The 12,710-nt window shown below is 38.7% G+C and overlaps 2 protein-coding genes across 2 annotated transcripts; both read left to right on the plus strand.

Annotated features, from left to right (window-relative positions):
• Positions 1 to 951: 951 nt before the first annotated feature.
• Positions 952 to 6,787, plus strand: LOC117745783 (sodium-dependent neutral amino acid transporter B(0)AT3-like). Its single transcript, XM_034554313.1, has 12 exons — positions 952 to 1,117; positions 1,963 to 2,103; positions 3,347 to 3,484; positions 3,588 to 3,769; positions 4,282 to 4,392; positions 4,493 to 4,605; positions 4,696 to 4,824; positions 5,214 to 5,370; positions 5,466 to 5,670; positions 6,094 to 6,253; positions 6,325 to 6,487; positions 6,593 to 6,787. The coding sequence occupies exons 1-12, from the start codon at positions 952 to 954 to the stop codon at positions 6,785 to 6,787; spliced, it is 1,860 nt and encodes a 619-aa protein (XP_034410204.1).
• Positions 6,788 to 8,448: 1,661 nt separating this feature from the next.
• On the plus strand, positions 8,449 to 12,462 carry si:ch211-254p10.2 (solute carrier family 40 member 1). Its single transcript, XM_034554314.1, has 8 exons — positions 8,449 to 8,551; positions 8,643 to 8,710; positions 8,869 to 9,028; positions 9,296 to 9,411; positions 9,594 to 9,720; positions 9,895 to 10,149; positions 10,902 to 11,582; positions 12,203 to 12,462. Exons 1-8 carry the CDS (start codon positions 8,449 to 8,451, stop codon positions 12,460 to 12,462), a joined length of 1,770 nt encoding a protein of 589 aa, XP_034410205.1.
• Positions 12,463 to 12,710: the final 248 nt, after the last annotated feature.

Below are 12,710 nucleotides of genomic sequence, written 5' to 3' on the forward strand. Positions count from 1 at the left end.
TATGTGGGTGGGCCCGGACAGTTTCTTATAACTTTGGGTGAAACTCAGACTTTGCTAACAGTATACATTTCAAAACAAATTTGTATTTTGTGTCAAATTACTGCAAAGAATTTGAGAGCAAATCCAGTGACATAGGATCTTAGTATACACCTGTAGTTCTAGCCCAGGCCCCATCGTGGGTTGATCCATCAGTGGGATTAACTGTGACTTGACAGCTAAAGTCTACTACGTGATTAAACAATTAGATGTTGACATGGGTTGCTGCCCCAGAAGGAAGCTGACTTTGAGCAATGTGATGAATAAAGGTACTGTGCATCTATCTGTCCACCTGAGGTCACTATTGTGACATGTTTGAGAAGTGAATTAAATATCGATTAAATATCCTACATATCTTTGGTTTTGATTTTTTTGTTCAACCATTTTCCATTTGTAAAGTAAATTACAGTATAGTGCTTTATGCCTATAATCTGTTTTTGCCAGGGAAGAATAATGGATGTGACTGATTGTAGTCTATCACTCATATTCAGTACAGGGCATTTTAAATAATGTTTTTGGTGATAAAGTTTCATATGGTACACAATACATGTTTTCTGGGGTAAGTGATGGTTGGTAATTACCGTTGACTGAACTAACTCAAACTATGTGCAAATAACAGGTATGTAAACTGTATCACGTAATGATTTAAAGGGTGTCAAAGTTTTCTCCTGGGCGCCTTGTTTTAGCTGTGTTGTATTAAAATTAACTGTTATCATCTCTGTTATCAACATCATATCATGGCGCGTTACAGAAGGGCTTTTTATTAAACAAACAAACCACCTTGCTCCCAAAGCCTCAAGGGCCAACGAGATGTATGAGGCTGATAAAGAGAATGACGCCCCTTCGTCCCCTGATACAAACAGGTAGCAAGCCACCATCATTAAATAAACTGCAATAACAAGGGACAAAGAAGTGATGGATGGAGAAACTGGAAGTGCTGAGCAGGTTGACGGACCAAAAGAAATTACTGAAAGACCAAAATGGGACAATAAAGTTCAATATATGCTCACCTGCATAGGTTTTGCTGTTGGACTTGGGAATGTGTGGAGATTTCCATATCTGTGTCAAATCTATGGTGGAGGTAAGAGCCTTTCATTTACAGTTCGTAACGTTAACACAAGAAAGTAAAGGAGACAGTCTGCCAAATACACGGCTTTCCTTTTGGTTTTTCATGACCAGAAACATTTTAAAGTCAATAATCCAAACACTCTCTCAACAAAATGAGAAGCTGTTCAAACTGCTCATTAATGCTATTAATAAAACACTTAATTTATCTTTTATTTTATAAATTGTATTTCCTTAAGTTATAAAAATACCCCCAAAACATTTCTTGTCATTTGTTTAAATTACAACCAGGGTAATTTATTGTATGTTCCCACTACTTACTCTCTATATTAGCGTGTGTGGCATGACTGAGACATGGTTTTAGATATGATGCAGAAATAATTTTGCTCTGATTTTCATGCTGTAATTATCTTGTTTTTCCAGCACACAATTTATATTTCTGACAGATGTTTTTGAAGAAATGTAACTTTGATTATACAACTTTTCAAGATGTCTGAACAAAAGGATTATATTATGTTACTTAGATTTCACCACTGATTAAGGGAGATTTATCACGCAGCGACTGGAGCACCTCTTTTTCCTGTTTTTCCTAGCTGTGTTTGACATAAGACAATACTTGGATAGTTCACTACTATACAAAATGTATACTTTATAAACCCATTGACATTTAAAAAAAAATGTTTTCACAACTCCATACAGTGGTGTGCAAAGTATACAAAAGAAGATCAAATGACGAGGGAAAACATGGCTGTCACAATGAGTGTGATAAATCTCTGCTTGTTGATTATAAAATGTAAGGTGTATTGTTTTATTGTCAGTTATCACAATAATTTTGGCAATTTGTATGTGCTTTATTTCAAGGGGCGTTTCTGATTCCTTATGGCATTGCCTTTGTGTTTGAGGGACTTCCTCTACTGCACATGGAACTGGCCATCGGACAACGGCTCCGCATGGGAAGTGTTGGGGTGTGGAATTCAATCTCCCCTTATCTGGGAGGTTTAGGTAAGAAGGTTTGCTATCAACAGTTGTGGAGGAACTAATCTGATGCTCTACTTAAGTAAAAGTACTTGTACCACATTGTAAACATACTTTGTTGCAAATAAAAGTATTGCAAAATGTTATTCAAGTAAAAGTATTATCAGGGAAATGTACTTAACCCCCAATCAACAACATATTTAACATATGAGGACTACTGATTAGTCTCCCCAAGAAAAAACAACTGTAAGAAACAACCACCGTAGAAAAACTATATTTTCTTTTCTTCTCAAAACATTATTAATTATGAAAAATAGATAATTATTATGTTGGGAAAGTTGTAGTTAATTTGCATGCTGTGTAAAAAGAAAATAGACAGAGCACTTGAGACAATCTATGCGTGCCTCTCCAAAAACACTGAAGGAATGCCCCTATGAGTAATACTGTAAATAAGGACTCAATGGCAAACATTGGATCTGTCTTTTCTATCTTACCCATTAAAACTGTATAAGTTGTAATTGAGTATTTTGACTTCCCCAAATACACCAATTTAAAAGTCATTTTAACTAATTGATTTACAAAGTCTTGAAAAATTGGAATGACACTGTAGTGATGGAATAAAGCACCAGTGAGATACGACAAAATAATACCTCAGAATGAGGGTTAAAACAGTCCTTCTCAAAGAATGGGTTGGGGCCCATTGGTGGGATGCAGGAGATTTCATTAAATCATTTGCAGAATATCTTTGTCTTATATTTAACATTCTTTATCTGCAGTACACGTCTGAGCCACATGAGGGAGCCTGAATGTTAAAATTGCTCTGATAATTGTAGCATACTTATAACACAGAGTAATATGAAAGCCTAACATGCATTCTTTTAGTTTGACTGATGTTGTAAAATAAACGCATACATGCTTTTATTTGAGCTAATTTAGGTCATGATGGTTTATCTTCTTTTTTTATATGGGTCCCCAGAAAAGAAGTTTGGGAAACAATGGGTTCAAGGATTGAAAAGTACAAGTACTTAAAATGTGTACTTGAGTACACATTTTAGGTACTTGTACTTTTCTTCTAGTGCCTTTGGAGTACTTAGTTAAATGCACTTAGCTCCATTACAACACTGGGTATCGATGAACTTTCCTCAGAGAAGCAAAATGCTAAAGAAGAAATGTATTTAAAAACATAAAGCTGTGTATGATTACCTTGATGTCACTACCATCCATAATATACATACATTTCTTGGTGAATAATGTCAATGTGCACACACAGGTGTGGCTTCCATGCTAGTTTCCTTCCTAGTTGGTCTGTTCTACAACATGCTCTTGGCCTGGATCCTCTGGTACTTCTTCCACTCCTTTCAAAGTCCACTTCCCTGGAGGGACTGCCCGTTAAACTTGAATCGCACCGGTAATGTTTACATCATAATAATAATATTATTATTCAATAAATGCTTAATAATGATCACAGTAAAAAATGAAGTAAATCATGATGAATAATCTCTTTGATCCAGGCTATGTAAGTGAATGTGAGAAGAGCTCCCCAGTGAACTACTTCTGGTATCGTGAAACCCTGAACATTACACCAAACATCGAGACCAGTGGGCCCGTGCAGTGGTGGCTCGTGCTGTGTCTGGCATCTGCGTGGGGCCTTGTGTACATCTGCTTCATACGTGGAATTGAGACTATTGGAAAGGTAATTTACGTGTTTGATGTAGAGCTAAACACAATTTTTTAGCGTTATATATGTGTTGGTATATCTTCTAGTTCAGATACCAGCAATTGATGTCACAATGTTAAAAGAGAGAAGTGCATCCCAATGTAGATCCCTTCAACTTGGCCGAATTAAAATTCTGTCTGACCTCAACTTTCATCACTGGCAGAAATTCCACACGCAAGTTACAAATCAAACTATAAAATCTATTAAAACCTATTGTCTCAAACAGCATAATAACAATAAGTTCAGCAAAAGCAGGACAAACCAATAATGTCGTTCCACATGTTTCTCTTCACACACATTATGCATCCTGCTAGAGGTTGTATTAAAGGTGATGAAAGTGATGGTTGTAGATCTAAACAAGTGACAGTAACGACACCCTCACAGGACGCTTTAGTTCTCATGAAGTTAGAACGACAAAGCGTGCATACAAAGCGTTACAAAAATCTCAAATTCTGTTCGATGTGAATATGAAATATTGTTTTCAACAGGCTATTTATGTCACGGCCACCTTTCCCTATCTTGTTTTGACCATCTTCTTGGTCAGATCCTTGACTCTGGCTGGGGCCACCGATGGCTTAATATATCTTTTCACACCAAATGTAAGTTTGTCATTAGCTTCATATTGAAATCATTTCATGACAAAATCTAATGAGTAAAGTTTGATATCTAATTAACAATTATTATTATATTTTATTACAGTGGGAAACTCTGAAAAATCCTAATGTCTGGTTGGACGCTGCTACTCAGATCTTTTTCTCTTTGTCTTTGGCTTTTGGGGGACTTATTGCTTTTTCCAGTTACAATGTTCAGAAGTAAGAACTTTATGAACACATTTTTATTCATGAAAGACATTTATGCACAAAATAAAAATAAAAAATGTAAATAATATAACATCTTTGCAGGAATAATTGTGAGAGAGATGCCCTAATCGTCGGCTGCGTGAACAGTTTTACATCGATTTATGCATCGATTCCTATTTTTGCCATTCTTGGATTTAAGGCAAATGAAAACTACAATAATTGCCAAAATTGGTATGTACCATATAGGTCATTATAACCCGCTGTAGTAATGTATATTCAGCATGATGATTGTTATGTATTACTATGAGACGTGCAACTGCCGATATAGACCCCAAAACAAAGTGACTGCTGTGACTATACTATACACTATAATATATTTTACTTCAATAATAGTCAATATAAGAAGAACAAAATGGGTTTGTGATTGTTACGACTCTCTCACTGTGGCAGGGTTGTTACCGTGATGTGAAGCAAACCTCATCCCACTTTCAACAGTTTGTGTTTAAAGAAAATAATAATTCTCAGTGAATTAATAAATAGACTTTCAGTGCTAGTAATAATTATTGGCAGTAATGCTTGTAAAAGTAGTGTTACCTCATTTAATGTCTTGTTGATTTTAGGAACATACTGAGATTGACTAATTCATTCAACATTGGGGATGAAAACATAACTGTTGAAAACTATGACGTCTGGTTCAACTATCTCAACGCAACGGATCCCTCAGAGGTCAAAAGCCTCGATCTAAAGACCTGTAACCTACAGACTTTCCTGGACCAGGTACGGTACATCTGTTACTATTCAAATAGTTTTCCACACTTTTGTCTATGATGCTGTGAGTATGTATGACATCACGTATCACATCCTACCTGCAGAGTGTCTCTGGAACTGGACTGGCCTTCATTGTGTTTACTGAAGCGGTGATCAACATGCCAGGCGCTCAGGTGTGGGCAGTGCTCTTCTTTGTCATGCTCTTCAGCCTCGGACTGTCCTCCATGTTTGGAAATCTAGAGGGGGTCCTGACGCCTCTGCTGGACCTGCACATAATTCCATCCTGGATTCCTAAGGAAATCTTCACAGGTAAACCCGAAAGATCTCATAACTTCATACGGTGTTTGCAATCAAGGCATTTGGGACACTGACACAAGTTAGGTGAACAATATCTCAAATATCTTAAGAAATAATGTATTACTTCGTATACTTACCATTGATAATGAATATTACACAAAAGTCATTTGTGAAAGCCCCCCTGTTGATGGACAGTAACGCTACCTCTTGCATACAATAGTTTTGTTTTCTAAGTCTTGTGTAGATTTCATTTTCATGTGATATGATATCTTCACATGTGAAATAAATATTGTTTCATTCAGATACAAATAAGCTCTTAAATTACTTGTGTACACATAGACTGTCTGAAAGGCTTCGGTTTGACTTAATTCAGGATATCAATCATCATAGCACAACAAACAAATCTATTTCCTGTATTTTTCTTTTTGCTTAAAGGGTTAATGTGCCTCAGCTCCTTTACTGTGGGCCTCCTCTTCACGTTGGGTTCTGGAAACTACTGGCTGGAGATTTTCAACAGCTATGTTGGATCCATGCCTCTGCTTATCATAGCCTTCTTTGAGATCATCAGTGTGGTGTACATCTATGGAATAGACAGGTGATATTGTAATACATGTCATTATACTTGCAATATGAAAACATATCTGAATGATTTCCATTTGCCCGCAGATTTAATGACGACATTGAATGGATGACAGGTCGGAGACCAAACATCTACTGGCAGGCCACTTGGCGTTTTATCAGTCCTCTCATGCTGCTGGTGGTCTTTGTGGCATACGTTGTCATCGAGGCTGAAAAACGACCAACATATAACACCTGGAACCCAGATTATGTAAGAAATATGTTATGCTTGCTCTACAGTGGCACTATTTGGAATTTGGTGCAGAATGAAAAAAAAATGAAAAGACACTGACTTTCCACTCCATCACCCCTACAGGTGCACTTCCCCCTCGCTGATGTTCAGCACTATCCTGAATGGGTGTATGTTATCTGCGTGCTCTTATCTGTCCTTCCTGTTGTATCAATTCCTCTTGTGGCTCTCTACAAATTCATGGGTTTCCTGAACAAGTACATCATGAAAAGGCACAACCCGAATCCATATGGAAATGAATTATGTCATGGAGAATTTTAAATGACTCTTTTTAACCGTTTTATCTGATTGGTGGTGTCAGGACTACTAAGTGGTACATATTTTTGAGATATGTTGTCATTTAATAACCTTGCGTATTTTCAATTGAAAACAAAAAGGCAAAAAAAAAGTTTTTACAGATTATTTTCCTGTTTCATGTTTTTTAATCTTTTGTATAGTATGGTATAATAAACTTCTAATCACATTACAGTTCAAATTACATCATCACTAGAATAGTAGTAGCTATAATTTCAGTATATTATCGAAAATAAAATGTACACAAGTGTATTAGTGAAGAAAATGCATTGTCTGCTAGATCAAATCAACGGAGGACAATATCCCACGGGAAACATATTACCAACAGAATAACAAAGGCTAGAACTAAATATTGGTTTGTTAATATTTGATTAAAAGGAAGACAACAGTTAATTTCCTGTGTTGATGTTTTGAATGGGAAAAGGGGAGTGATGGATAACCTTTCTGAATGTTTTTTGACGAGCGCATTATCAATTATTATTAATATTAGTTGCAAGGCTGTGTCACAGTATAATCTGCCAATCATCATCATTATGTTAATATTATAATAATAATAATATTATATTATTAATATAGTCTGCCTTCTACCCTGCTGTTATCTGCAAGTGTGAAGAGTGAGCTAGTGTTGCATGTGTCCTTTATGTCACTTTTAGCATGTCAACAGTGCAAGTGGGTGTATGAGACGAGCAGAGCGGCTCTTGTGTGTGAGGGTGCATGCATGTGCTCACTGACCATGCGCATGTGTGTATTTTGAGGCATACGAGTTACACAGTTGTCCTTTTTGTGGTGTGGGTGGACAGTGATATTGTCCCCCCGGTGTCACGTGCTTTGGAATATGCTGGCGGCCTTTGTTGTCCCTCTGCCTGTTCTGCTTTTCTGGCACTTTCATACAATGGTGCACTTGAACACTGTGATGTTATTAAGCCTTTCAAACTACTACAGTATGAATTCCAGCTCTCAGGAAAGACTAGCATCCCAATGTAGGATACATGGCACAAGATAAAACATCGAGGAATAACAGCGAGGATTGAGAGCAACATCAGAACAAAGGTGATGATTGACCCCGCATTGACTTGTGAGCGCTTTAATTATTGTCTGTTTGAGAGAGCATTTACAAAGCTATGCATGATGTCACACTATTGCTACTGCAAAATCACATGTTTGATACACTTCTTTTCTGTTTGATCCTTATTCACAATCTGACTTGTTGACCCATGGCAGCCATTATCTATGCCTTATTCAAAGTGTGACGGATGTGAATGAATTCAGAGTACTTAATAATAATAATAATAATAATAATAATAATAATAATAATAATACAAATAATAATACAGCTCAGGGGGTTACAACAGTTTACTGACAATTTACTGTTCAAAAAGACATAGCATTTGTATGTTTATTTTTGGTCCTGTCTATAGCAATTCTTCCAAGTATGTTAATAAGTAAATAACCAATAATCTTATAAGTGGTCTAAACATTCTTGTAATCATCAACAACAACGTGGAGTAGGCGTCTTTCAAAACATCCAAGTGATGCTGTGATCTACAGCACCGACACTGTACTATCAACAATGGGACAAGAGTGTGACAAGTTCAACAGTTTTTTGACCTATGATCCCACACTAGGAAATGTCCCAGCGAGCAGATGCTTCCCAGTGTGGAGGGGTTGTGGTCGAGTTTGAGCCCGACGACATCAGAGATGCAAGAGCAAATAGAAATAGGAGTATACCAGGTGAACTTAACTTTAAATCAAACTAGAATTTGTGCAATGTATTTATAGCAAATATGTGTGCTTATTTAATTTTCCTGCGATTCTTTGAAAGGTTCAGCTCTTATCTACCTCAAGGGTCCCAAGTTTCTCATCTATGTCAGTGGAGCATTGTCAATGTGGGTAAGAATCATTTCCTGAAGAAACAGAATCCTGGAAAAAATAGATAAAATATAGAACTTAAATACATGCAAGGTAGCCTACGTACTGTACATCTTGTGTCTGCATACATACAGCACCTTGCAAAACAATACATAATGATGCCCTTTCATGTTAAACAGGGTGACCGCATGTGGCACTTTGCAATTTCTGTGTTCCTGATTGAGCTCTACGGCCGTAACCTGCTGTTGACTGCAGTGTTTGGGTTGGTAGTGGCTGGGTCAGTGCTCCTTCTAGGGGCTTTGATTGGAGACTGGGTTGATCGCAATCCCAGGAATAAAGGTATGCAACAATTTCCCACGCATTTGAATTTTAGCATGCTGTATGATATATCAGTGATATCGATTTGTGGATCTCAATCTTAGATGCAGAAGTCAGTTTTTTTCCTATCTACCCAGTTGGTAAATTGCATTCACAGGACGCCTCAAGTGTATATCAGTCCCTGATTTGATAAGAAAACCACTTCTGTCAAGGCTAGGATTCAGTTTTTACAGGATGTATCATTTATGTCGTAAAAGTCTAAAACTGTTTTTTTGTCCCCTATTTTAGTTGCACATGCATCTCTTTTCATTCAGAACATCTCAGTGACAGTATGTAGCATTGTGCTCATGTTGGTGTTCTCATATAAGCAAAGGATTGAACAGATCTGGGATGGATGGCTTACTGTGAGTAGACTCTACATGTTTGACTAATAATTACATTTCATAACCGGACACCGTGATTATTACACGGAGGAGTTATTGCTGCTGTTGTTCCCTCTGTCCTGTGTCCCTGTTGTCTCTGCTTCTGAGCTCGTGGCTACTCTGTGCTGTCATAGTAACATGTTGCATCGCAAAACTTACACAAGGTGGTTTGTTATACGGTGGTGATCGTCCTGGCAGATGTGGCAAACCTTGCAAGCACAGCACTGACCATTGCCATTCAGAGGGACTGGATTGTGGTTATCACAGGCTACAACCGAGGTCACCTAGCCGGTGAGGGTATTATTATCTATTAGTGCACGTGTTTGCATTCCATGCTCGTCACACTGTTTATGCACCATAAATACTTGGATTACAGAGAATATCAGGTATTGTTCAGTTTCTGCTCTTGCTGACCGTCCTCTAGTGGAAGCACATTAATCTCTGTGTCTTTGATCCTAACAAAAGGAATGAATGCGACCATGAGGCGGATAGATCAGGTGACTAACATCCTGGCCCCACTAGCCGTGGGACAGGTCATGACCCTGGCCTCCAATGTAGTTGGCTGTGGCTTCATCCTGGGCTGGAACCTTGTGTCTCTCATTGTGGAGTTCTTCTTCTTGTCCCGGGTTTACCGCATCGTCCCTGCTCTTTCAGTCAAACCACCAGTGGTGGAGGTGGATCAGGTGGATCTGCAGAGGCTGGAGAGGAGAAAGTCACAAGGTATGGATGATGTGTTTTTTGTTGTTGTATGTTTTTTTTTTTTTTTATGACTTATGATTTACCATTATTCACAGATTTTTCACTTTAGAATACTATGAGATTTACTGAAAATGTGCATACAGATCTGTGAGCATTATTGGGTCCTACACCTGCTTGTAGATATAAAAAAATAAAAAAGAAGTCGTCAAAATAAGATTTAGAGCTGTGCATTAGGTCAAAATAGGTTAACAATGCTTGGTTGTAGAGCAATGTATAGACGACATACAGCATATTCTATTGACTGCAGGTCATTATGCAATATACTAGTATATTAGTATGTAGTATACTACAGTGTACATTAAAAACACTTTATGTTTATGTGCAGCACCCAACTTCCACAGTCTACATGGTTAACATTTATATGTAGATAAGTGACTCAAAAAGCAGGACACAAGTAAGGAAAGTATGTAAAGCAATATTTATGTAAAGCCTAATGTTGCCTTACACATAAATGAAAGATTTCAGTCACTATCACACAGTGAGGTATACAGCTTATTAATTAAACACTGGTATCGGATCAGTACTCCGTATCGGCTAATACCCAAGCTAAGGTAACAGTGAAAGGACAAAAAAAGTAAGATTGGTGCATCACTCGTCTGTATTTGACAGATGATATGGACTCTAGCATTACATAGAGCAGAAAGGGTGCAGAACACCAAATGCACCTTTGAAATTGAACAGAATTGATGGATGACGTTGCTTTTTCTTATCAGGGGAAGATAATGTTGCACAACCTCAACCTCTGACCGAAGGTAACTGCAACACAGGCCTGCACATAAAAGAAATCCCCAACCTGCCACTGTGTTTCCGGAGGTTTCGCTGGTTGGTGAGCACCTGCAAGGACGGCTGGAGGGCCTACTATCGCCAGCCTGTCTTCTTGGCAGGAATGGGTCTGGCTTTCCTCTACACCACAGTGCTGGGTTTTGACTGCATCACCACTGGCTATGCCTACACGCAGGGCATAAGCGGCTCTCTCCTTAGTCTGCTGATGGGTGTATCGGCCATTACAGGGCTGTTGGGCACTGTGATGTTCACCAGACTCAGGAAGTCCTACGGCCTGGTTAACACAGGCATCATCTCAAGCTGCCTCCACCTGGGCTGCTTGCTGCTGTGTGTGTGCTCTGTGTTTGCCCCTGGCAGCCCTATGGATCTTAGCTTGCTGATGCCCTACATTACCTCCAACTCCTCCACTGAGCTCGGAGGGATGGCAAGCCAAAGGCAAAAACACACTTACTCTCTGAGGGGAAGCAGCAATCAGCCACTGCTACCCGACCGCTCCTCCATCCACTGGACCAACAACACTGTGCTCTTTGACAACGTTCCCTCTGACACGGCGCCAGAATCGTACATCTCCATTATCCTTCTGTTCTTGGGTGTCATCACAGCACGCATTGGTGAGTAGAAGGACATCCAAAGCTGACTGGTTTCAATGGACACCAACACTTAAATTGGTCTATATATTACATTGAAATAAAATACATGGGAATACTGTCAATTGTAGAGCTTCACCCATGCATTGGCATTCAGATACTATCAGACAACATTAGCATATCATGAATATATTGCTATATTGTGCAATAAATGTGCAATAAATAAAAATAAGTAAAATGACAAAGATATGATTACGGTAATTTAGATAATGTTGTCATTACATAGTCTATCCACCAGAGAGCATTGTCAAACAACTGTACAATTTCACATTCCGTACATTAGTGACAATTACAATATATATTTTGCGGCATATGATCTTTTTATTGATAGTCAACAGTAGAGTTGAAACGTCACTATATGAAATGCAACTTAACCACTGGGCCACAGGATGCCCCAAAAGAGCCCTATACAAATGTAGATGTCTGTTTCAATCAATAGAGTAGCCGATGTGTAGGGCTCTCGTTAACTATTCCCATGCATTAAATTATTGTGTGAAAAGCGGAATAAATGCAGAGGCATTTTGAATACTGGCTAATTTAATGGCCAGGGCAACTTTTAAAACCCAATGACATCTGTGTTTTAGGTCTCTGGTCCTTCGACCTGACAGTGACCCAGCTCCTGCAGGAGAACATCTGTGAGTCAGAGAGGGGTGTAGTAAACGGGGTGCAGAGCTCTATGAATTACCTGATGGATCTGCTTCACTTCATCATGGTGATCTCTGCTCCACAGCCACAGCACTTTGGCATCCTAGTTATCATTTCTGTATTATTCATCACCACTGGGCACACAATGTACTTCCTGTATGCACACAAAGTCAAGAGGAAACGCCTTCACGACACATAAGGAGCAGACGTGGCCCACACATCGAGGCATGAGATGCTTACCAGCACTGACTCCACTCCGCACCTGTGAAATGAATGTCTCCCTCCTGTTCCTTCAGCAATCTTATTGCAACAATCCACTCCCGACTTAGCCATTCATTTCAGCACAACACAGCAAGTGCCTGTCCCACCTCGGTTGCTTTCTTCCTGCAGGGCCATGTGCCATAGCAGCAAACAAGAACTCAGGTGAAATAGAGTGGGAGACACACT

Source organism: Cyclopterus lumpus, chromosome 16 (assembly GCF_009769545.1).
Source record: "Cyclopterus lumpus isolate fCycLum1 chromosome 16, fCycLum1.pri, whole genome shotgun sequence".
Classification (NCBI taxonomy): Eukaryota; Metazoa; Chordata; class Actinopteri; order Perciformes; family Cyclopteridae; genus Cyclopterus; species Cyclopterus lumpus.

Bases quoted from the DNA above. Each gene is read 5' to 3' on its own strand.
- LOC117745783 (XM_034554313.1), top strand. From the start codon at position 952: ATGGATGGAGAAACTGGAAGTGCTGAGCAGGTTGACGGACCAAAAGAA. The intron at 1,118-1,962 runs GTAAGAGCCTTT...CTTTATTTCAAG, and splicing joins GTGTCAAATCTATGGTGGAG to GGGCGTTTCTGATTCCTTAT. The intron at 6,254-6,324 runs GTGATATTGTAA...ATTTGCCCGCAG, and splicing joins TACATCTATGGAATAGACAG to ATTTAATGACGACATTGAAT.
- si:ch211-254p10.2 (XM_034554314.1), top strand. From the start codon at position 8,449: ATGTCCCAGCGAGCAGATGCTTCCCAGTGTGGAGGGGTTGTGGTCGAG. The intron at 8,552-8,642 runs GTGAACTTAACT...ATTCTTTGAAAG, and splicing joins TAGAAATAGGAGTATACCAG to GTTCAGCTCTTATCTACCTC. The intron at 8,711-8,868 runs GTAAGAATCATT...CATGTTAAACAG, and splicing joins GTGGAGCATTGTCAATGTGG to GGTGACCGCATGTGGCACTT.